General features: G+C 34.8%; 1 protein-coding gene across 2 annotated transcripts in view; it reads right to left on the bottom strand.

Moving 5' to 3' along the window:
- Positions 1 to 5,161: 5,161 nt before the first annotated feature.
- Positions 5,162 to 23,416, bottom strand: part of Eip63E (cyclin dependent kinase Eip63E) — a 33,907-nt gene continuing 15,652 nt past the window's right edge. For both annotated transcript variants that reach the window (XM_071595825.1, XM_071595826.1), the window contains exons 6-11: positions 22,387 to 22,561; positions 20,599 to 20,797; positions 17,843 to 18,057; positions 16,770 to 16,931; positions 14,171 to 14,261; positions 5,162 to 11,348 (exon numbers count right to left, since the gene is read on the bottom strand). In XM_071595825.1, coding sequence (XP_071451926.1) covers positions 11,272 to 11,348; positions 14,171 to 14,261; positions 16,770 to 16,931; positions 17,843 to 18,057; positions 20,599 to 20,797; positions 22,387 to 22,561 — 919 coding nt within the window. In that variant the 3' untranslated portion in view covers positions 5,162 to 11,271. The remainder of the gene's footprint in view (positions 11,349 to 14,170; positions 14,262 to 16,769; positions 16,932 to 17,842; positions 18,058 to 20,598; positions 20,798 to 22,386; positions 22,562 to 23,416) is intronic.

The raw sequence follows: 23,416 nt of genomic DNA, 5'->3' as shown, positions 1-23,416 counted from the left end.
AATAGAGTAATTGGAATACGAAAATACGAAGCTTATGCTTGAAAAGTAATTCAACTCGAACATTCTAGGACATCAAGTGATAAAACTGCAATGAGGTGAACGTTCAACGGGAAATAAACAGGAACATTTTCACGTAGCATTGTAAGTTAATTACTCATAATATCCCTTTTTAACTCGATTTCAGGATTCAACTATGGCAAACGATTAGCGCACATTTAATCAGTAACTAAGCTATTTGTGCCAGTATGTAGCGATAAAAAATATTCTAATTTTTAGGAAGTTATTTGTGATATATTCTCATTTACATAAAAGTGAAATATATTTATTGTAGTGATGGAAATGCTTGTTTTGGGAAGTATTATTAGTTGGATGAAGTGAGTTCAGTACACCAAGATTTCGGACGCTTTGCCTGGACAAAAAATCCTTCAGAATGGTTGCGATAAGTTTATGTTTTAGCTCTCAATTTGATGCCAAATTACCGTTCTGCGATGAGTCGTTACTGAAGAGTCGAGTTAAACAAAGTGCTTCCATACTTTGAATCATGCAAATTTATCCCTTTAATCGCTACATTTATTAATTAGTAATGAAGCAAATAGCGTTAAAACATTTAATGGCGATACATTTCATTCAAGTTAATGGTTGCGCATGACCATTGTCATGTGGCTTCTTAGCGTAAAGTTAGTCACAATGTATCGTTCAACTCGATTGTTGCAATATTTCGAGTGCATATCCTATAACAGATATTTTAACTATTGATTTATAGGAGTAAGCTCTTTACAATAGGAAGCAATTTATGCTGGCCAACCAATGCCGAGTCCGTGTAATCAGGTTCGCTTCCCTCAAGAGGAGGTGATCGGTGAGGAGTGTGGCGAATGACTTCAGCTGATAATTTAATATGGACTGAAATCCTTCAGCTTTTTATGTCTAGTCTATCAAAGACGAGAATGATTCAATATCGGTTATTTTTTCTTTAAAGTGCATTCTTAGGCGGTTGGGCTAGTCAGGCAATGTGCTTGCCAGCTAACCCAATGGTTCTAGTCCTAACTTGAGAATGGGTGTTACGTCAGTTCTGATATTTCGCCCCTGGTAAACCTGATGACATGCCAAAGGCTTAACTCAAGTGGCGCATGGCTGCTAGAGGCGTCCGTATTGCAAAATAAATTGGCTTCCTACCCTATTTTCCCTTCACCCCAAGCCGATCAACTGCGTAATTCACCTTTTATTGATATAAATTCTACTCGTCTATAAAACTAGACCAACTGAAGTTTAACCGCTTATGCGTTGAGATTTAACCGTCCTAACGACTTTGTGGGAGGGACCGAATGGAGCTATGCCTCTTTGCCCCTCGGTTCTATTGGACGGCCTGGTACGAAGCAACTCTGACAGTTACAAAACATAGTGAAATAAAATCATGGCTGAATATGGCAGCATTTAATGTAATTTAGACTGAAATCCTTGACTAGCTGGCACTTAGTTCATCAAAAGGAGAGGGGTTCAACCTCGGTAAATTTTTATTTCTTTAAAGTGTAAATATATTTTCTACGTCTGCTCAATACTTGACTAGCTGACACTTCGTTTATCAAAAGGAGAAGGGTTCAACCTCAGTTAATTTTTATTTCTTCAAAGTGTGCATGTATTTCCTACGTCTGCACATTGCTACTTCAATGTTGTTCCAAGTCATAGTTGAAAAATGAGTGAAATTTTTGCAACGAAGTCATGTCGCCTCCAGCGCTGCACCTACGCAAAATTTTAGTATTGATTTTCTGGGAATATCAAATCTCAAGGAGCAGCTACAATTCTCCGATGTTACCTAGGAAATATCATGAACCACGCCGAAAGGAGCAAGAAAACTTTTTGATTCGCGAGCATTTAAAAAAAGCAGGCTTTTGCGCAGTGCAGGCTCTAGATTTATTGAAAAAGCAATTCGGAAGTGGCGATGCTTACATGAGTGACCGTCGAAGATAGGAAACAAGGCGGAAGAGCTTCCTTATCACGACCCCGACTAACACCCACTCTTCCGACGAAGCTTACTATCTCATTTGTTACTAAGTTCCATCGCCGATCTGCTAGTTCGAAAGACATTTCACAGCATGCCTCCTCCAGGGGAAGCTTTCTCTAAGAGACTAAATAGGATTCTAGGAATCTACAATGAAACATATCAGGCTTACTACCAAATATCTTTCTCTATTATTCCTAGTACTCATATTATTAGGAACAGCTTTGTTTCCGATTGGCCTCGAAGGGGGTTACTTTTCTCTCATGTATCATTCCACTTCGGACCTTAATGCCGGTGATGATCCCGGCTTTTATTACTCAGCTGCTTCTCTTTCATACAATTCCATATTCACAGAACCAGTAACCCCTGTGACTATTCACTTTGGGTGTCAACAGACTCCTTTAAGGGAGGAAAGTGTTTACGATCATCTCAGAGTGAAGGTAAGTAAAGTTTAATTTCAATGGCGTACGCGCGGAATTCGTAAATAGCGCAGCGCAGCGGTTGCCTATTTTCAAACCTACATCCCTCAATCGCCATAATGGACGGCCCCCGGACCATACAATATGGTAACCCGATCCTTCCGCTACGAATAATTTGCAAACTATCCTTGCCTCAAGTTTGATGTTTGGAATCCTCTCGATCCCCCTTAGCATAAGATAAGCATGGAAGAATAAAACATAAATTTTACAAAAGCCTCGCAGAATACTGTTCTTTTTACAAAGCAAAGTCAATTCCAGGGACAGTTAATAGGATGGGAGAGCCAGTGATATATGTCGTATTATCTTGCCTACCGTGATTTCACGCTGGGTCAATCTCTTCCACTCCCTTCTCCCCCACAAATGCGTGGAATCATTCATGTTTAGCGCTCTGTATCATCGTTTGCAGGCTGCGTCTTTCTGTGCCCGTGTCTCATGAGAGACCCCATGAATGTTTATTGATAGCTTGGAGCAGGATTGGCACATGCTAACGATACTTCTTTGAAATAAATAACCATATTATTTTGTAAGATAACTTTAAGTCCATTACAAGAATCAATGTCGGCTAGGTTTGACAATTTTCTTTATGGATCTATTCAATGTGTTTCTAAGTATAATTTCAGTGCCCTACTCCCTTCAGATCATCCGCAATTCTAGAATTTTTATTTCAAACCATTTTAATCCTTTTATCTTACCCTCACTCCATTTTCCCTTCTCTTCCAAACACATTACAGAAAGTGTGGTCATGGCTTAATATCATGGGGTATGCACAATTGAACACACTATCTTGAGTATGTCTCAGGATCATTCAATTATATGAAGGTTCCATTGTAAAAACTGATTAAGCCACGTTTTGTTTCCTTTAGTCCTTTTATGAGGATTTGCAAAGGGAAATTAATGCCCACCGGTAGATAAATTTGTTACAAAAACAGAAAAAAATTTTTTTAAATCCATATGCTATAGTACATTTCACCTATCAAAAACTGCCTAACTTGATTTCTCTTACCTCTTCTTGGGAACTATTCGTCACTAATGCCATTGCCTTCCTTTATAATGACAGATGTTAGTTGTCACAACATGGAAGGCTTTCTCTCTCAATTATATTTAATGCACAATGGTCACCAAACAGGAAGGGAAATGGATCACTGCCTTTTAGGGTCGAACAGACCCTAAAAATAAAAGTGAACCACCATATAAACAAAAGTGAAAAAAGTTTGAGTTTGATGAAATGGTCCTTCAGACATAGGACTGGAGTACAGGGTGTACAATGCTCTTGAGAATTGTCAATTCCAATTTTTCCAAGTTGAATATAAAGATTAAAAAATAAAGATTCAAAGTTTAAAAACAAAACTAATTTTGCCAAATAAACCCATTTTTCCATACATAAGGAAGAACAATTGAGACGGAGGAAGCATCTCAGAGAGGTCTGTACCTCAGAGCCTGGGAGCTCAAGAATTGTGGAAATAAACAGAAAACACTTCCTCGTTGATCGCAACAGACACATCCTCTACTGTTGGATTCACAAGGTGGCATCCACGTCTTGGATCTCATTCTTTGCTCAATTGAGAGGACTGAGAGTGAGGACTAAGCGGATATACCGAGAGATTGGTCGCCTGTCAGCTTCTTCTCAGGATGAGGTAAAATCAGCGGGAGTGGACTACCGTATTCGCTTCCTCGTGGTTAGGCACCCCTTCCGTAGGCTGATCTCTGCATACAGGGACCGAATCTGGGCAGCCAAGCACAAGTATTCAGCCCAGGCTTTGAGTCATGTGCCCCGTATCTTCAGACTCACAAGACCCAATTTGTTCCAGTAAGTAACCTGTAGTTCATGTCATTTAAAAACTGATCAATAACTGAATAACACCTGGGGGTATGATTAGATCGATGAACTGGAGAAGCACCTACCTTAAATGTTTATAGTGACTACATAATCATGCTGCAGAAGTGTAGCTGACAAATATGTTGAAAATTAATATATATTTTTTTAACACACAACTAATAACTACTAAACCGAAGCTACTTGGTTTCAAACACATGCACCGTCTCATGAATTAACCATTTATTCCTTTAAGTAACCCAACTTATGAAATTGGTGCAGTATTCATGTGGGTATAATAATTAACTAGTGACCAGAGGGTCCCAAACTCCTATGTTTATGGATATCCCAAATCCCACAGCTTAAAAAAAAAATAATTCAGGTTGCATAAAAAAAGGGTCACCCAAGCATGACTGGGTGAACTTCACATCTTCTAAGACTAAGTAACAGGTAAGCTCTACCCACATCTATCTAATCCACCTTCACATTGAAGACTAGTTAAGTGGTTCATTTATGAATAAATCAAAATCTTTACGAATTCCACATAAATTTTTTCCTGTTCATTGATGATTTATTTTCAACAACGGAACAAGTAATTGTCTGTAAATAATGCTTTCTCGAGATCATGCCCAGCAATAAATTAAATGATGAGGGGAAATTAGTTTTTTAATTAATTGTGCTCACATTCCAAATTTGAAACACAATGTTGACCACATATTTCCTATTTAGAAAAATTGTGCATGCAATGACAGGTAGTAGTGTTATTTCGAACTAGGTAATTAGAAATTTAAAGGGTTTAACATTATTGTACTAACATTAAAAGTAACTTTTCATCGAGCTTAGTGGAATAATTTGAGTTAATTATTAGCCTCATATAAATACAACAGATGTGATAAAATAAATTGAATATTTACACTCCATTAACAACAGCAGCACTCCTTCAAACACCCTCTCTTCACATTTGTAACATGTTTAATTTTCCATAAACAGGCTGAAGTCATCATTATCCATTATTCATAACAACAGCAGAATACTGGCCATGGTTCCAACTTTTGAAGAATTCGTGCGGTACCTCCTGGCAGCTGCTGATGCAAACTACAGCAATGTAATGATTCATTTTATAGGAATTTTTGCCTATTATATCGAGTTCTCATGTAATACCTATAATTGAATAGATAAACCAAAATTTTAAGTCATTTTTGTATTGCTAAGTCCAATAGCACAACGTTTCTCTCAAAATGGATTAACACTAATGACTCTTGTACGTAACAGGTGCCTCAGGTAAACAGTTAACTCTATTCTTCTACTAAAGTAAACAACAGCTCCCTGCAAACATTAGCCTATAACTGTAGAGTAATGAACTAAAATAAACAATACAATAAAAGATTATACATGAACAGGTAGGTGAATTCTTAGTTGCTAAAATAGGACAATATTACTTAAAGGTTTTTCATGAATATGGAGAAATTAATTTTTTACACTTTTGGATTAGAATTTATTTTTTTTTAAATTAACTCATTATGAAGTTAAAAGAAACTTTCATGAACATACTAAGTTAAAAGTCACCCAAAAAATAAGTTGTCAAGTCTCTGTGTAAGTTGTTAGTCATGATGAGTACACTATGCCATAAGATTATTGGTTTCATCGAATGCTGGATACTTCCTATTTAAGTGGGCTATTCATTTTCAGGAATTTTATCACAACATATCAAGTAAAACAGCTTTCGATGTACACTGGGCACCTTATCACCAACACTGCAGTGTTTGCAGTATTCCATTCAACATAATTATTAAACTGGAGACAATTGAGGATGACAAAAACTACCTGATGGAGGAGATTGGACTTGCACCACACAAAATGACAGATACTCAAAGCATGATGGATACAAACATGGAATTTTCAAAAAAAAATGAAAGAAGAAAGGCAGCAACGTCGAAAAACGATGTAAATATAAATATCCCTTTCAGTAATTTAAGTTTAAAGGAAAGTGATAAAATAACAGAATTATATCAAGCTACTCCACATATGACAATGAACAAGTTAAAATTCAAATATAAATCTAAAAATAAAATTTCAGTGACAGAGGAATCACAAGCAATGAGCACCAACTTAGATCACCTGCAAGTGAGCAGCATAGGCCCATCTTGCCCATGCTATTACTTCTCTCAGCTCACAATTGAACAAATACATGGTCTAACAAAAATATATGAAAGGGATTTAAAGATTTTTGGCTATGACACTGAAGAGTATTACAGTTGTTTAACTCATTAAATTTGAATGTTTTAATGCAATTTTAAATAAATATAAATTATTATGACCAAATGTTGCTCCTTTTCCCAATGATACCAGCAAACAGCTAAATAGTATGGAATTTTTGAATAAGTGAGATTTGAGTAGTAATTACAGCAACTTTTTAAAATAGTACCCTTTGTTTGAACATGATATGAAACTAGTACAATATAACTGAAAGCCAAAAAAAAAAATGAAAGCACATAATTTAGCAATGTATATTTACACAAAATGAATAACCTTATTAACTCTTTTTACATATTAGCTACATTTTTATCTTTTCCTTCAGTTTATTAATGCAAGTAATACCTATGTTTACTGCTTGATTCAAATTTAAAGACAGTGGTGTCTTGAAAATTAACTATTTTATATTGGCTCAAGGTGCATAAGGCAATCCTTTTTATGACACGAATGTTTGCTTCTATAAATGGTACTTCCTTAAATTAGACATTAGGATATGTTCATAATCACAATTTTTCCCATTGAAAGGATAATAATTGTTTTAGAGCATTTATTAATAATGCTGATACAATAAAATAAAACAGAATATTACAATAGATATTAATTTAAGCATAATTTACAATAAAACTGAAATTAAGCTTTAGTAATTTTAGTTATTTCAACATTTGTTCCCAAATGAGCTGCTAAAAAGTCTCACAATATGCAGATTTCTATTATGTTCAGCTATGAAATGCAAACCGAAGAGAAAGTCTAGTGCAAAGACTATGTTTATTATGTGCATGGAAATAGATGAATTCAAATGTGAAACACTATTAAGCCTTTTAGAAAGTATACAGGGTGTAACATAAGTAATTAGCCATTTGGATAAGTATTAAACTAGACCTATATCTTTTAGAATCATATCTACTGATATTTAAATTCAATGGTAGAACAATTCATGCATAATGTACAGAAGACTTTGAAAGAAATTTAGTGAGAATTCAAGCAATTTCGCTGTGCTTCATTGCAGATACAAGCCAAAAGAATTCAACGATTGTGCACATTTGTTCTTTCCTCGATTTTTGCATTTTAACTGATATCCTGGAATGGCTAAAAGTACTTGCCACATCCTATATAACCATCAAATTGTTAAGTGTTGTACAACTAAACAAAAATACATTGTGTGAAATTTCTCTTTTAAAAATAAAGAGTCTTTTACAATTTTCAGAACAGAAAATAGACTTGGATTCAGTCACAAATAATCATCAGTGATAAATATTAAGGAAGACTGGAAGTAGGTTTAGAGATAGTTCCATGACATCATTATCATCACAGAACAAAAAATAATAGCGATGGAACCAGTTAAAATAAAGAACCATTTCATTATAATTTGTTATTTTTATCTTCCATTACATTAAAATTCTATAAATTTCTTAGTATAATAGTAACTAATGGTTGAAAACCAAAATCTCCCAACATACTCTTAGTCTGTCTCATTATTATTATTATATTAATTTCTAAAGCTCAATTCAGTCAACAAAAATTAAATAACAACTACTATTTCACTTTTCTCTTACATGACATTGAAAATATTTCATTTTGAGCAAGTCGGCTTTCTGAGTTATAAAAAGAAGATAGCAGGCAGAGCCAAAGAAAGTTGTAAAAATTGAACAAAAAAAACAAAGGAAAACAGACATACAAAATTTTCATAAGCTATAAAAAATTTCCCCCTATATTTTTCATAAATTTTCACATAGAAGAGGAAGATAGGAATGTAATCAAGACCAATTGCCACGTGGTAAAAAAATCACATCTTTTTTTTTATATGATTGCTTATGTTGGAAGAGCTATGATCCTTTTGTTTTCTTATTATTATGTTCCTTGTCACTTTTCTTTTAAGAAAACTGAAGAACAGGCTTTATTTGCTGCAACGTACAGAACTTGTGATGAATCAGCAGGATCTGGGAACAAACCCCTCTAAGGCAACTTTGTTATTCCATGTATGTAACTAGGATAGTTTTTCTTTTTAATGAGAGAAACATTGATGGGAGAGCAGCAATGAAATTGTGATCAGAAAAAAAGGGAGTGGTAGTATTAGTGGGGTGCAATGTCTTGGGGTAGGTAGGAAGACCTGCATGTTGGAACGCTTGACCCAATATTATTGCATCACCAAAAAAGTGTGATTACATGAATACTTCTTCGCAGGATAAGGGTGCAACAGAATCAATGAAAATTGCCCAATGGAGAAAAAAGGGGTGCAACAACTTCCCAACAATAGTGTTAATGATTTTATCTACAATAAGAATGAAAATAATAATATTCGAACATTAATTTGTAGTACTTAAAATAGTATTAAATGACAAAATAACCAAAATAAATTGTGCATAAATATTTTTATATATAATACCTCAATAAACATTATTTGATTGAAATAATTCAACCATTTTCCGTGAAAAGTAGTTATCTTTTTGGCTTCATGGCAATTACCTCAAGGGATAACTTCAAAATCTTATATAATGCCCTATATGGCTGTTTCTATTAAAATAAATTATGAAAAACTATTTTATTAAAACGATATAAATGTATTCACACAGTATTAACTTGCTGTATCTATACTGTCTATATAAATATTTCCTTTTTTAAGGGGATAACCCTTTGAAACTACATATTTTATCACTCCACTATTCAATTATTCCCATTGCTTAATAAAACAATATCTTATCCCATCGCACGGCACATAAAAAAACTCATGCAAGTAGAAGGAATGATATTTTGCAGAGGAGAAATCATATCAATTCTCCTACTTTCCATAAGATTTTCTCCACTTCACAGTTTAATTCAGAAAAGTCACCACCCTGTTTCCACATTACTGACAAGGCAGAACGAAGATATTTGCCCTGCACGATGTAATCTGCGAATGTATATTCTCTTTGCACAAACGGTACATCACAATGCCCTTGTAGTGCTCAATACACTCATTGGCCAAGGCTATTATCATTATCCGGCATATAAAACTTCAACAAACAGAAACATTGGTAAGCCAAAAAAGATTTTCCTGTGTAGGATACAACTGTTGTGAAGTTATGATGAGATTAAGACAAGTCATAAAAAATAAAAAATGCCAAAAAAATGAAGTCAAAACTAAAAATAATCGGTCGTGATCTCTGCATGATGGATACAAAAGAAAAATGATAAAACATGCAGGCCTTCAGGTGCGCAGTGTTAAGGTGAGTGAACTGTGGGGAGAGGGCAGGAGGGGAAGAACTTGTGTGGCATGAATTGGAGGTGGGGGGAAATTGGCTGGGAAACAGATCATGAAGACTAGGCACATTTTGCCGTGAAGGCACATGATAACTCACTCCAATCGGCAATCCTCACCTTTCTCACGAAACAGATCATCATTCATACAAAGTTCGCATCCAAACCCCAAAAAACTGTCTAGGGTGGATGAGCAGAACAGAGGGAAGAAATCAAGAAAGAGGAAAATTCACAAAAAAAAGCTTATCAAGCTTTCTCAAAGTAATTAATTAAAATGCCAAAATATAAATCAATATAAAGGTTCACTTTCTTCTCTCAAGAGGGAATGATAAACAATAATTTCAAGATAAGGTGATTTGAGCAGCATTATATAGGACTGAATCAGTGCAGACCATTTCACCAAAATAGGCAACAAGAAATATCTGCTAAAAGCTGATTCCTTCTTCTTCTGAAGCCTAAAAATTTTTTCTCATTTAACATTGGGTGAGTTGAGTTAGTTTAAAAACTGTTTCATAAACCACTTTCATTGAAACTATTTTCTTTCTTTATCATCATCAGGCAGTGTGTATATGTGTGTGTGACACAAACTCTACACTTTTGAAGTGTCTCAGCTTTTTTCCGTATCAAATTTCACTTTCATTAAATATAATTGAGTAGCACCGAATACACTACCCACTTACAACCTACCACATAAACACTTCTTCTTGAATGAGTCAATTACGCACTTCCATTTAAAAACAACATCCAAGAGCCTCTTTTAAATATCACTTTTTTAAGTTTTGACAATATACATAATTAAAGATTTTTTTCCTGGCCTACTGCTTATTTCTTCCGATAAAATTTCTACTTCAATCAATATTTCCTTGTGCCCTCTTGGCCAAATCGACACATTTCATAAATAACACGCTATCGCCTCAGTCAAATAATTTACCAGTGGTTAATGGAACATTTCAATAATACTAGGAAAGGTGCCACAGTTAAGGCCAGTTTTGGGAATGAATTTCCATGAATAAGAATCAACGTTTAAAAATGCCAACAAGGCGACAATACTCTTACAACGGAAAAAAGTCTCCTCCGATTCTCCTTCTTAACATTTTTTTTCATATCCTTATTTTATTTCCTTCTCCGAACACACACACCAAAACTGATGCGACAGCTCTGTTCACATCATTAAACTTTCTCAAATTATTCACCCTGCATTCCAATAATCAGTGCATGCACAGATGCTCCTGAGTCCTGAGACATGAAATTAAATTATCTACATTGGTGTTTCCGAAGGAGAGAGAGGAAGATGGGAAGAGGGGGGAAGGGAGACTGACACACACACGCAATCAGTTTGCAATGGTGCATTATCCTTTGGATCCACTTCCTTCCGTGTGTCCATCACGAGTTAAGCCATTTGGTCATTCATTCGCGCATTCACTCAGAGAAGGGGAAGAGATTAGAGCGAGAGAGACAGAGAGATGACTTGGTGCAGTTTAAGGGACATCCTCTGGTCAGGTTGCTGCTTTTACTTGAGGCCTTCCACCTTCTGGGTTGAGAGTTATGTTCTCCACGCTGAATATTGATATCTCTGTAAAAACATAAAACACTTAAAATGAACATTTTCCACTCTACTTAAAGATATTCAGAGAGGTCTACATCTATTTTCAATCAGCGACAACAATTTACAAAAACAAAACCAAAGTTGTGAATTATTTGTTGTCTCAGGCGTAACGTTGTGGAATTCGCATAACATATTGAAATGTAATGAAATAATTGACTTTGTAATTCCACACACTTTATTTAAAAACACTTGATCTTGCCAACGAAATTTTGTATCCCTCCCACTCCCCGACCTACCACTCTTCTAAATCAAAAATGTAATTCTCTTTTCTTCCCAGCTACATTGTAACCTTTTTACCCCTCCAACCTCCCTCTCTGACCAACCCCCCCCTCCTATGATCAGAAGGTATATATAGCCAGCGTGCTTCTATGAGGACCACCTGATGATGACGTTCAACGTCGAAACCTGGGTCGTGTTTTTAAATAAAGTGTGTGGAATTACAAAGTCAATTATTGTGAATTATGTTCACAAAAAGTGGATTCTTAGGAATGCAAACAAATAAAGAAGAAAATTAGAATGCTTGGACACGAAATTATTATGAACATTGATAGTGTATGAGATAAGTCGGAGCATTTCATGTCCATTCCCCCTTGTAGTCAGTTTCTGAGTAGCCAGGGTTAAAATGAACAATGTATAACAATTTATCTGAGGGACCAGGCACTTCATGCATGGAAACTGTGCTTTTCTTGCTGATCCAGTTCCTTGAATACCTTCCCTTCCTTTCAGTAGTGCATGTGACACTTTCTATTTCCTCAAATGTAACACCTCAGAATGGCAAAGAAAAGATTTTCAAGCATAGAGGAAAAACATCATTGCTAGGTGGGGGAAAAAGGAATCCTAGATCTATTACAGAGGACTGGGAAACTTCTGAAATGTCACTCAATTCATTAGGACGAATCAGAATTACGTTTTGAAAAAAATTAAGGGCTTGTGCCAATGATGAAAAAGACAGAACATGTAATATTATAATAAGAAACTAAGGTTTTATGCCAGGCTGCATTTTTCATCATAATGACTGCGAATGAATATTTTGCTGGAGGAAATTGACAAGGCCTCGATGAATTTCAACATATATTATGGACTTATCAACTTTTAAGGTAAGGAAACTATAATATCACTCAATGTTTGATGCAGTGTATGATTTTCACTGAAACTGAGTGACCCTATTAAGTCCTAATATGAGTTAATTGTTCACTAACAAGTCACTGTGTAACTCTTATTATGAGCATCAACCTCGTAACATTTATTTTAATATTGAAGACACGCAAATGATTGCCAAAAAGATAAATTACATATGATAGGCTAGTAAAAGAAAAACTACAATTTCTTTTAACTTATTAAAAATGCCAGATATCCCTGTTATATTTAATATAATTTTAAAGGCTACCACCAATGGTAATCATTATGGATTAATTATAGTTTTTAATCAGTATATCGAGAATACACATCATTACTACTCGATGACAACTGTTATGAATACATTTACAATATTCAATGATTATTTATCCACATTAGCAAACAGTGACAAAATTATCAGTCTATAATCTTTTTGAATAAAAATGAAACTTAGGTCTGCCAAGATAAGCATAAATGCCATTAGTGTGATGGCTACAGAATATTTATTGCAAAACCAGTAGAAATTGAGTGAAAAATTGGAAGAACAGATAATGGAAAAGTATTAAAGAAGGGTTTTACAGTTATGTTCGTTGCTGCGCAATGGTTCCAGCTGAGAGAATGGATGGCAGTCAAACCAACATTATGATATGTAACAGTAAATGGCTAAAGAGGATGAGGTAGACCAAGAGAGCCATGGGGGTAGAAATGCTAAAGATTCTTGAAATTACATAAAATGAGACTTTTATTGACTACCTAATCTGAAAGGGAATGCATGCATGTAATATTACATGTTAAAATATGCCATTTTACAATGGCTGTGGATAAATGCTCAAAAATACATACATTTTCTTGGCAATTTACATTACGATCATACAAAACATAACTTCCTTTTCAAGCCAGGACTTAAAAATAACTTGTTTTTAGAAAATTATATTGGTACTAATGTTAAATAGCTAACTTTTACAATTTTAGAACAAAATTAAAATTTTTAGGAAAAAAATCATGTTTTTTTTCTATATCACAAATTTGTAAAGCTGAATTTGACACATCTTTTCGGAAATGCCTAGGCTGGGGAGGTTACAAATATTTCTGGTTCTTCATGCCCATGTTGGGACAAATTCCAACCTATAGAGAAACATGTTGGCAGAGTACTTGGTGGCACTGATGAGTCCCCTGCTTAAACCTTGACTCAATTTTGAAAAGTATCACTAAGGAATGTTTCTTTTTGTTTTTCTAGTGGAACAGAAAGTTCATATTCCAGAATATGTCCCCTAAAATTTAGTTTTGACTACTTGAATGTTTTCCTAAATGGCATAAATTCCCTACTCAAAGATGCAAGTTATAATGAACTCATTGAGTGGTGAGGTTAGAATTTGAAATGTTTGTTTAACAAAGCTACCTAATAGGAAACCTGGAAACTTTGTTCTTGGGTTTATATTAAAGTGTCCTATTTGTGTAAATAATAATCTGCGAGCATTCTATTTTTGAAAAATAATATCTCAAATCTGCACTGCCACATAAGATGCATGATTAATTTAAAAATTTGATATTTTCTCCAGGGTAATATTAGAAAGACTTGGGTGGATGTCATTTGACGAATACTAACAACTTATTATTTGTAATGTTGCTTAACAACATGGTACTTATGGGTTTATAAATAACGAATAACAAACCATCAGGCAGTTCATACAGCTTCTTTGGAAGGCAGGAGAAGTAGCGATGCTTAAGTGCAGCCTCAGCTCCAATTCTGTCATTAGGATTTAACTGTAAAAGAATAAGTTGTGCATTATAATATACTTCTAATATTGACCCTGGGATTATGAAAAATTATTAACATTTAAAAAAATAACTGGGGCCATTTATTTGGCATGTTGCCTTCATTACTAATTATTATTATTCCTTTTTATTTGCCATTACTTTGAGTTCATAATACAAAAATACCAGGTGGGTGGTGTATGTACATGATATAAGATACTTCAAAAAGGAGTAAAGACACAGGCTCAATTAAAACATAAAAAAATGGTGCTTACAGTTACAAAATATTTTTTACAAACCCATGAACATTGACTGTAACAGGCACATGAAATAACAATTTAGAAAAATCATTGATCATTAATATGAACCAGGCTATGACCATTGTTATAAACTAAGAGTATAGCATATTACGTTGTACTATACATTGTACTATACGTTGTATTATCTTTTCAATTTATGCCTGAATGCAATAGTTCCCATATTATCCTTTTTACTTTTGGTTTTTTATATAATCTGATGCCCAGTTCATTGGGTCCTAATTTCAATGCTTTTGTTTTTACGCTCCCATAATGGATGTTGTGCCTTCCTCTGGTGTAATGATGATGATAGTCAGAGTCAAGAGAAGAGTTGCCAATTTCATTTTTTATATATAGAATTAAAAACATAATGTAGATGCATGGGAGTGGTACCAAATTTAATTCTTGGAAAATAGGCCTTGATGGAGCTTGTGTTGAATGCGTATCCCAAGAAATATTTGCACACAGAGAAATACCTAGAAATTTAAATTCCGTCACATGCTCAATTGATTGGTCATTAATTTTTACCAGCAGATCATCTCACATGTTCTTATTGCGTGTAAAGTATACTATTTTACTTTTATTTACATTTAAGTCTAGAAGATTGTCTGTACACCTTTTGTTAATTGCAAGTGTGAGACTTTGATTTTTCCACAAGGCTGGGATATGTTTGTGTTGATATTATTACATTAGTGTCGTCAGCATACAACACTGGTATTATTTCTTCATAATTCTTTAAGCAGTTAGGTAGGCCATTGATATATATCAGAAAAAGGAGTGGCCCAAGGGTTGAGCCTTGTGGAACGCCTTTGTTAACTTGGTATACTTCAGATGAATACTTTAACCCATCTACTGAACGACATCATTTTCCAAGTGCGATTGAGAACATAGGACTTCATTAAATAAAGAGGAATTCATCTTATTCCTATTCTGTTGTGCTTAATTAGTAGTATATTGTGGCATAAATTATCAAAAGCCTTGGAGAAGACAAAAAATATTCCAAGAATTATGCATTTAGCATCTAATGAATTAAGTATGCTGTTAATTGCCAGACATATGGCAGTTGTGGTAGACCTTTCAGATATAAATCCACGCTGAGAATTGGAAAGTAGGAAATTTTTTTTGAGATAAGACGCTATTTGCATATACATGGCTTTTTCAAATATTTTAGTTAATGTATTTTGGATGCTATTGGCCTGTAGTTGTTTAAATCATTAACAGAGCCACGGTTTTTACATATGGGCACCACTTTCGATTCTTTTGATTGGGATGGGAAAATCCCTTGCATCAAAGATTCATTGATTGAAAATAAAACGGCTGCTTTTATGGCTTCGAAACAATGATAAATAACACTACCAGGAATTTCATCAGGGCCATTACTGGATTTGTTTCTCATTGTGGAGACAATAGAGACCATTCTCCTTCACAGTTTTTTCGGGAGGTTGCAATCTCTCACTTTCCACTGCAATATTGATTGATGTTTTAACGTCACCCAGTATTTCTCTTGATTTCTCATGCGTTTTCAGTGGGCGCGTTTTCAGCATGGCAATTTTCTTAAACTGGTTATTTATTAAATTCAGACAATCCATTAGCTTGACCTGTAGATGTCACTTATCTGAAGAACTTAGTCTTGTTTAAACTCAATTTTTTTAATTGCATCACATGGGACAAACAAACACTTTTCACATCTCTATAGTAATTGTGAGCTGCTAGCAATGTAATTCGCCACTGATTCTGTTAAGCCAACATATCCATAATGGTAAAATGGCTCACAGCCAAATCCACATTCCAAAAATAGCTGTTTTTCAGGAATATTCTTGGAGCAAATATCACAAGTATTACTGGGAGTCGACATCTTCATAATGTTTACACCCATTATTTATCAATTAGTTTACAGAGGACACATTAAAAATAACATCACATGGTTTAATTTAAAAAAAAATCATAAACTTGAGGTATCAAGTTTGCAGCTTTTTATCTCACTCACTAGCAAAGCATCTGATTAAGTTCACCAATGAAATTCCCTCATTTGTTGAAGAGTACCCAGATACAAAAAAGCATTAGGAGGGAGTGAGTGAGAACATCAGGGGAAAAAATGAATGGATGTGGGCAAATGAATACCAGATGGTATGTAAAAGATCAAAAAATGATGGCAGAAGCAAAAGAGTGATTACTCTAGATGCATAAACTGAGCATAGTAAAATAAGCTTGAATGGTGTACCTGCAGAAGCATAGATGCCAAGCTCTCTCCATCTGCAATGTCATAAAGCCTTGGGAAGGACATTCCCAGTTTCTGACACTTGTAGAAGCATAATTTGTGAGGTGTGTAGCCAGGTAGCCTGCTGACTCCTCGCCATGTTTCCTCAGTAGGAGTTCCAAGGATCTACATTTGAAGGGAAAAAATCAGCAATAGTCCACAAGTTAAATTTGGAGGCATTAGTTATTTATGAGGCTAAATATATACGAGTTTGTAACTGGTACCTAAAGAGATGTCTTTTTCACAGTCCTAACTCTGTAATGTATCAAAGTCTACAATATCTACTGAATGCCACCAACCAAAAATTATGGCAAGACAACTGTTAAAAACAAAACATGTAGGCTGCAAAAATTACATTTACTCCGAATTAATATACTAAATGTGATAGGGTGGAAAATGTAATGGTATGGTAATAAGTGAAAATATGCAGAGAATTACGTGGAACAGATAAAACATAATATTCAGAGCAATTAATGATGTTATACCAGTAATTCTCAAATATAATCACCGTACAGAAACTTAACAAATGAAATGCATAATGACTGAGTTACCACCCTAAAATTACAAAGCATAATTAATAAATTTTCTAGATACTACTAACATCTTGGTCTTACAATGTTAAAAATACAGGAGGGGAGCAAGAAAATAAAAGACTTCTGGAAATCTATAAAACCTAACAAATATTTCACTTTAAACTAAGCCAAAGAAGTATCATCTATAATAAAGTCTGTTATAATCAAGAGGAGTTGGCATATGCACCCAAGATAAAATACATGCTAATAACCACATTTAAACACAAAGGAAGAATTTGGAAATATATAAATATTTTTTGAGATTTAAATGCTAATGAATACAAGTGACCACAAGTTTTACCTGAAAAAGTGCATGACCAAGGAAACACATGACATCACTTTCACATCATGACAAAATACATTCTAGTATTTGGGATCAGAGCAGACTCTTTTCAGGTATTCATGACTAATAAAACAGATTCACAATCAAATCTTTAAAACAAAATGAAATAAAAGAGAACATACCTTGAAAATTTTGTCTAACTGGTCATATGTGTTACGGACACCAGGGAATGTGGGCAAGCCGGTTACCATTTCAACAAATATGCATCCCACACCCCACATATCCAAAGAAGTGGAATACTCAGTCGATCCAAGGAGTACATCTGGAGGTCGATACCACAATGTTACTACCTCATGTGAATATGTGTGACTTGGAACTGACTTAGCTCGGGCTAAACCTGTAAACAGACAACATTACCATTTAAGTACATTTGAAGTGGTTTCTTTATTTAAGTTAATCAAAATCAAAAGTAAGAAGTACATTGAATTAATATCATTATTTACAATTAAGTGATCACATGGTAAAAATGTCTAGGAAAACAATCACTCCCGCCAACTATGACATGAGGATATTGGAAAACATTTTTAAATTATAAGTTTTACTTAAATGCTCTGCTCTACTGGACTAATGTGAAGGTCAATCTCATTGCTCATAATGATAGGTGCATCATGAATGCAATTTCTGTTTTCTTAAAATTTTTTCACACAGCAGTCTCAAAAATCACTCTTTCTTAAGACTATTTTTTCCATTAATGGACTTCTGAGTCAGTCAAATAAGGTTACAGCAAGTGCTCAGATGTGACCTGAACTGATATATTTTTTTCTTATTTTCTAGTTAGGTTAACATAGATGAAGCTTTTTTTTCCCTCCCACTATGCACTTATCTCTGCATGCAAATAATAAAAACCATTTGATAACACTGGATGCAAAATTGAGAGCTTTCAAACTTTCTCGGGCCATTAGAAATGTCTGTCATCATAAATCTTTCCATAGTGGCCTTCAGAGCAGCTAGGGGAGTTACACATCTATTACATCGCTCATTCTGAAATAGTTTTAAATGGATTGCGGCATATTGAGATGAGTTAATATAGGAACCATGTGTATAATGGGAACTTTGGGGAAGAAGGGCTGGAAAATGTTGATGGAAGAGTACATAAAGCAGTAATGAACAAAATGGCAACAACGTAAGTTAAAGGGTGGAGTACCTATGTGAAAACTGATGTCGGTGGAGATCTTGACAATGGATATGTCTTGTAGGATTTTGATAAGCCATTGTTAATAATGACACATTATAAATCAAAATATTGTGTAATTGGAATTTCCATTTATTTTCAATTAGGAAAATGGAGTGGAAATATTTTAAAAATATCTTCATTTGAGTTTCCATCTACTGCATTGTACATAGTGGTATCTTAATGAAAAATAATGCAAATTCTAAGTGCAAAACAATTATAGAAATGAAAAAGCATTTCTCTATTAGAACTGAATAATTTTTTTCAGAATATTTTTTGGTCTAAATTAAAGAATAAAGATGTTTCCCATGTATGAAAACTAGCCAAGCCATCTCATCAATGTATTTTGACAAGCAAAGTTAACTTGAATGTATATGAGCATCATGCACACTCTTTTACTACTTCATGAATGAAAGCAGATAACTTATTACTTAAAGAAAAAAAATAAGCAAAACTCAGATTATTTGCATAATGCTGTTCATAGGAAGAGTTACTAAGCATGAAAGAAGAATCAGAAAACCTAATTAAATTATAGATATAGGTGAACGAAGTAAAGAAATAGACCATGAACCACATAATGTGGTACCCTAGGGCAATGCCGTTGGACTCTGTAGGACTCATCTTAACATGATAGAGATGACAACATGGAGCATACCAAAGGAAAACAATAAATGATGCAAGAAGGAGAAAAATTTAGTACTGTGGAGCACTCCACTTCAGTAATCCTGATTCACTCCACAAGGGCTGCCAACTTATTGACTGAGGAAGGTTATGTGAATAATGTACAGTAGAGTAAGGTAAGATTACTAATTCATAGAGTAAGATTTACAAACAGCTGCTGCAGGGAACAATTACAAAATTGCAAATGAAATCTAAAGAAAAGCAATACAAAAGTAGAGAAATGGAGAAATTAGGGCTGAATACCATCCTATCCTGGTATTTACTCAAGGAAACCTGCCATCTTGTGTGCTGGAGATGGTTACTATGAATAAATACTAAGAAACATTATCCAGGGGCCAGCATAGAGCCAAAAAAAATCTGGAAAAATCCTCAGGAAAACAACACCGGAAGTAGAAAGAGGTAAATTTTAGACTGTGCACCATTCCTGTTTCATTAAACATGGCCCACAATCTTGCTCGCAAGGGAGTATAGTGTGCATGCAAGATGAAAAGCTCAAGAGGAGAGACCGGCTGAAAGCATATGGAAACAAGGAAAAAAAGGCTGAAATATAGTTGAAAATGGCAACATATGGATGATAATATTTATTATAAGAACACATACCAGAGAACAATTTATGCTATAACATTTCCATAAATATATCCTTCAGTAGTTCTGGGAAAATAATCACCAATATACTATTGATTACAACAAAGACGAAAACTGTCCCGTTGTCATCCAAGCATTTACCCAAGGTTCAACCATGAGGAAATTTTTTTTATACATTCCTGCAATACAGGGTGCAGCGCTTAAATCCAGACAAATTTCATTTTGAATTACCCACCATATTATAGTTCCACTGGAGGTCGCAATATGATATTGTGGCTAAGTATAATACTTCCGAGAAGTCTGGGGAAGGTTTCTCTAAACCAGCGAGGAAATTTCATTCAAGGAAATGCATGCTTGTCCGGATTTAAGCACCACACCCTGCAGATATTGTAAATTTTAAAAAACTTATGAAATAAAAATTTTAATATGAGAGGCATGTACCAAAATCTGCCAACTTCAGCTCCCCAATTTCACTGATGAGGAGGTTCTGTGGTTTCACATCCCTGTGCAAAACCCTCCTTCTATGACAATAGGCCAAACCCCTCAGAAGCTGAAATAGGAAGAGGCGGACATTTGCGTGTTCCAAACCCCCACCACCACCTCCTCCATGCTTTTCCATGTACTGCGAGAGATCAGTATGCTATAAAGAAATGAACAACAACATACAAGATTTAGGTTAAAAAATTCCATACGAGGGAAACATGAACCACCCATACTTTGCCTTAAATAAGGATTTTTTTCATGATGATGAAAATTCTTTTTTACTAAAACTAAAAAAATTCAGTCTCATTGACAAATAAAGGCTCATCAATCAGAATGGAACAAGGACAACCAAATTATAAAATTGCTTATTTGCACTAACTGTATTAATGTGGTGAATATTAATGCATATAAAAATTTGCATAACACAGACAAGGCAGCCACATTCATCTATTAGGGCACAATTTCTATAGATGTGGACTATAGTCCCGCCTACTAGCGGTGCTAGTCACCTGAGACCCAATGAGCCATCTACGCTGGGCAGATTGTCGAGCTGTGCGTATGGGACCAGTTATGTTAGTTTCCGTTGTCCTTGTTGTTACTGTTAGTCGAAAATGGAAATTGAAAAAATTAAGGAGCAAAGAATCAACATTAAGCTTTTTGGTGAAGTGTGGTATAACTTTTCAAGAAATTACTGAAATGTTGACAGCTGTTTACGGTGATAATGCTCACAAGAAAACATCCGTTTTCAAGTTCGTAGAGTATTTTAAAGATGGCCGACAAGATGCCATTGAAGATTCAAGGCCGGGACGACCTTCAACCACCTGTGTTAACGACAACATTGACCTTGTGAGGTCCCTTCTCCTTACCATACATGCTGGGTTCTACCTTACAGTTCTCAAGCATTGGAGAGATTGCATTTGTTGCATGCGACCAAATTTGACTCAAGGCAATTGATGGATCCTTCACCATGACAATGCACCTGCACATTCAGCATTGATTGTTCGCCAGTTTCTGGCAAACAATTCAATCACCATTCATGATCATACTCCTTATTTGCCAGATCTCAACCCCTGCGACTTTTTCCCACTCCCAAAGTGCAAAAATGTGATGAGGGGACATCACTGGGAAGATGTGGACACAATAAAGCAAGAAACGACAAGAAAACTAAAATGCCTGACTGCCGAGGACTTCCAAGGGTGCTTTATACAGTGGAAAAGAAGATGGAATACGTGCATAGCAACGAACTACTTAGTACGAACGAAGTACTTTGAAGGGGACAAAACTTGCAAAATAAAGTTTTCATGGCCTCAGTTCGCGTATTTATTAGACAGACCTTGGACATTGGAATTTATCATTATCAAACCATAAGGATAGATACGTGAGGTGAGAACTCTAAAATGTCAATTTCTTCGTTATTACATGCAGTAGTCTCATGGTACCCATAAAGTACTAGTAATAAAACAAAGGCTGTGTGTTTAGATCAGTGATACCTTGGACTAAGCGGAAGGATTCTGAAGATAATAGAAATCACAAACACACACAGACCTTTCAGTGACTTATAGAACCCATAGAAAAGAACACTTCAAGCCTATAACCTTGGCAATTTTATGTCTTGTAATTATCCAGGTCCCAATTTTCAAAATTTTTTTAGCTTGAAAGTTAGTTTTTATTTTCACTATCCAGAAATAAAACAAAATACCACCAATTATATGCATTACAGTTTTGTCAATGATTTATATAACTTACCACGAACTCAAAAACAAAGGTAAGAGTTTCTCTTGTGTGAATGATGTCATGAAGAGTCACGATGTTTGCATGCTTCAGTTCTTTAAGAAGGGAGGCCTCTCGAATTGCCGTGAACGGTGCCCCCTCCTCCTCTTGAAGCCTTATCTCTTTCAAGGCCACTACTTGCTTCGTCAAACTGAAATGTAGGGTACATTATTAAGTATATTATAATTCACTGTACTTCTTCAAGGGTATAATTATGCAATGGTGACCACAAAAAACCCCATAGGCTGGAAAGATCAACTTGGAAATGAAATAATGGAGGCAAGGTTATCAAGCATAATAAAGGTGTAGGTAAATGTTTAAAAAATAAATTAATTAATAAGACTGAGGATGAAAACACTGAATTAACCATTCAGTAAAATAATTTTTTAACGTTCAGGGAGAGAGATTTTGTTCAAATTAAGTTCAAAGTATATTAAAAAACATTAATTAAACAACTTATTTATATTAAAACTACAGTATTTCACCATCGATAACACACCTTATAAATAACACGCACCCAGAACTTTTTAGTTATCATGAATTTGTATAGATACCGCATGCCCAGGGCTTCTTCGTTATCTTGAACATGTATAGATGCCGCGCATCTGTATTTACATATATATATATATGTGCATAATAATTATACATAGTGTGTGTAACAATACGTCTGTATCAGATGTGTGTCTGTAAAAATACGTCTATGTTTTGATTTTTTTAATTTTCATTACATAACGCTCATCATCATTTTTTCGATCATCTGAACAATTTTGACAACTTGCCATGCATGTCAAATTTGAGTAGTTTCAGCCAACCTCCAATATTTACTATTACTTAACATTTTTTTAAGTAATACATTTTGAAATGCTCGTGTTACAAGTGATTCCCAGTATTTTCATGGCCAGAAATGAACATTTTTCGCAAACCATTTTGCCTAACAGCAGCAACTTCCTTATGCCACTACTGAACATTTTCCCTACTTCATTCACCTTGCCCCTAAGAGCATGAG

Source organism: Hetaerina americana, unplaced genomic scaffold (genome assembly GCF_022747635.1).
Source record: "Hetaerina americana unplaced genomic scaffold, ioHetAmer1.1.p SCAF_7, whole genome shotgun sequence".
NCBI classification, from domain to species: domain Eukaryota; kingdom Metazoa; phylum Arthropoda; class Insecta; order Odonata; family Calopterygidae; genus Hetaerina; species Hetaerina americana.
The sequence above is the reverse complement of the archived record's forward strand: the minus strand, read 5'-3'. Positions and strand labels throughout refer to the sequence as shown.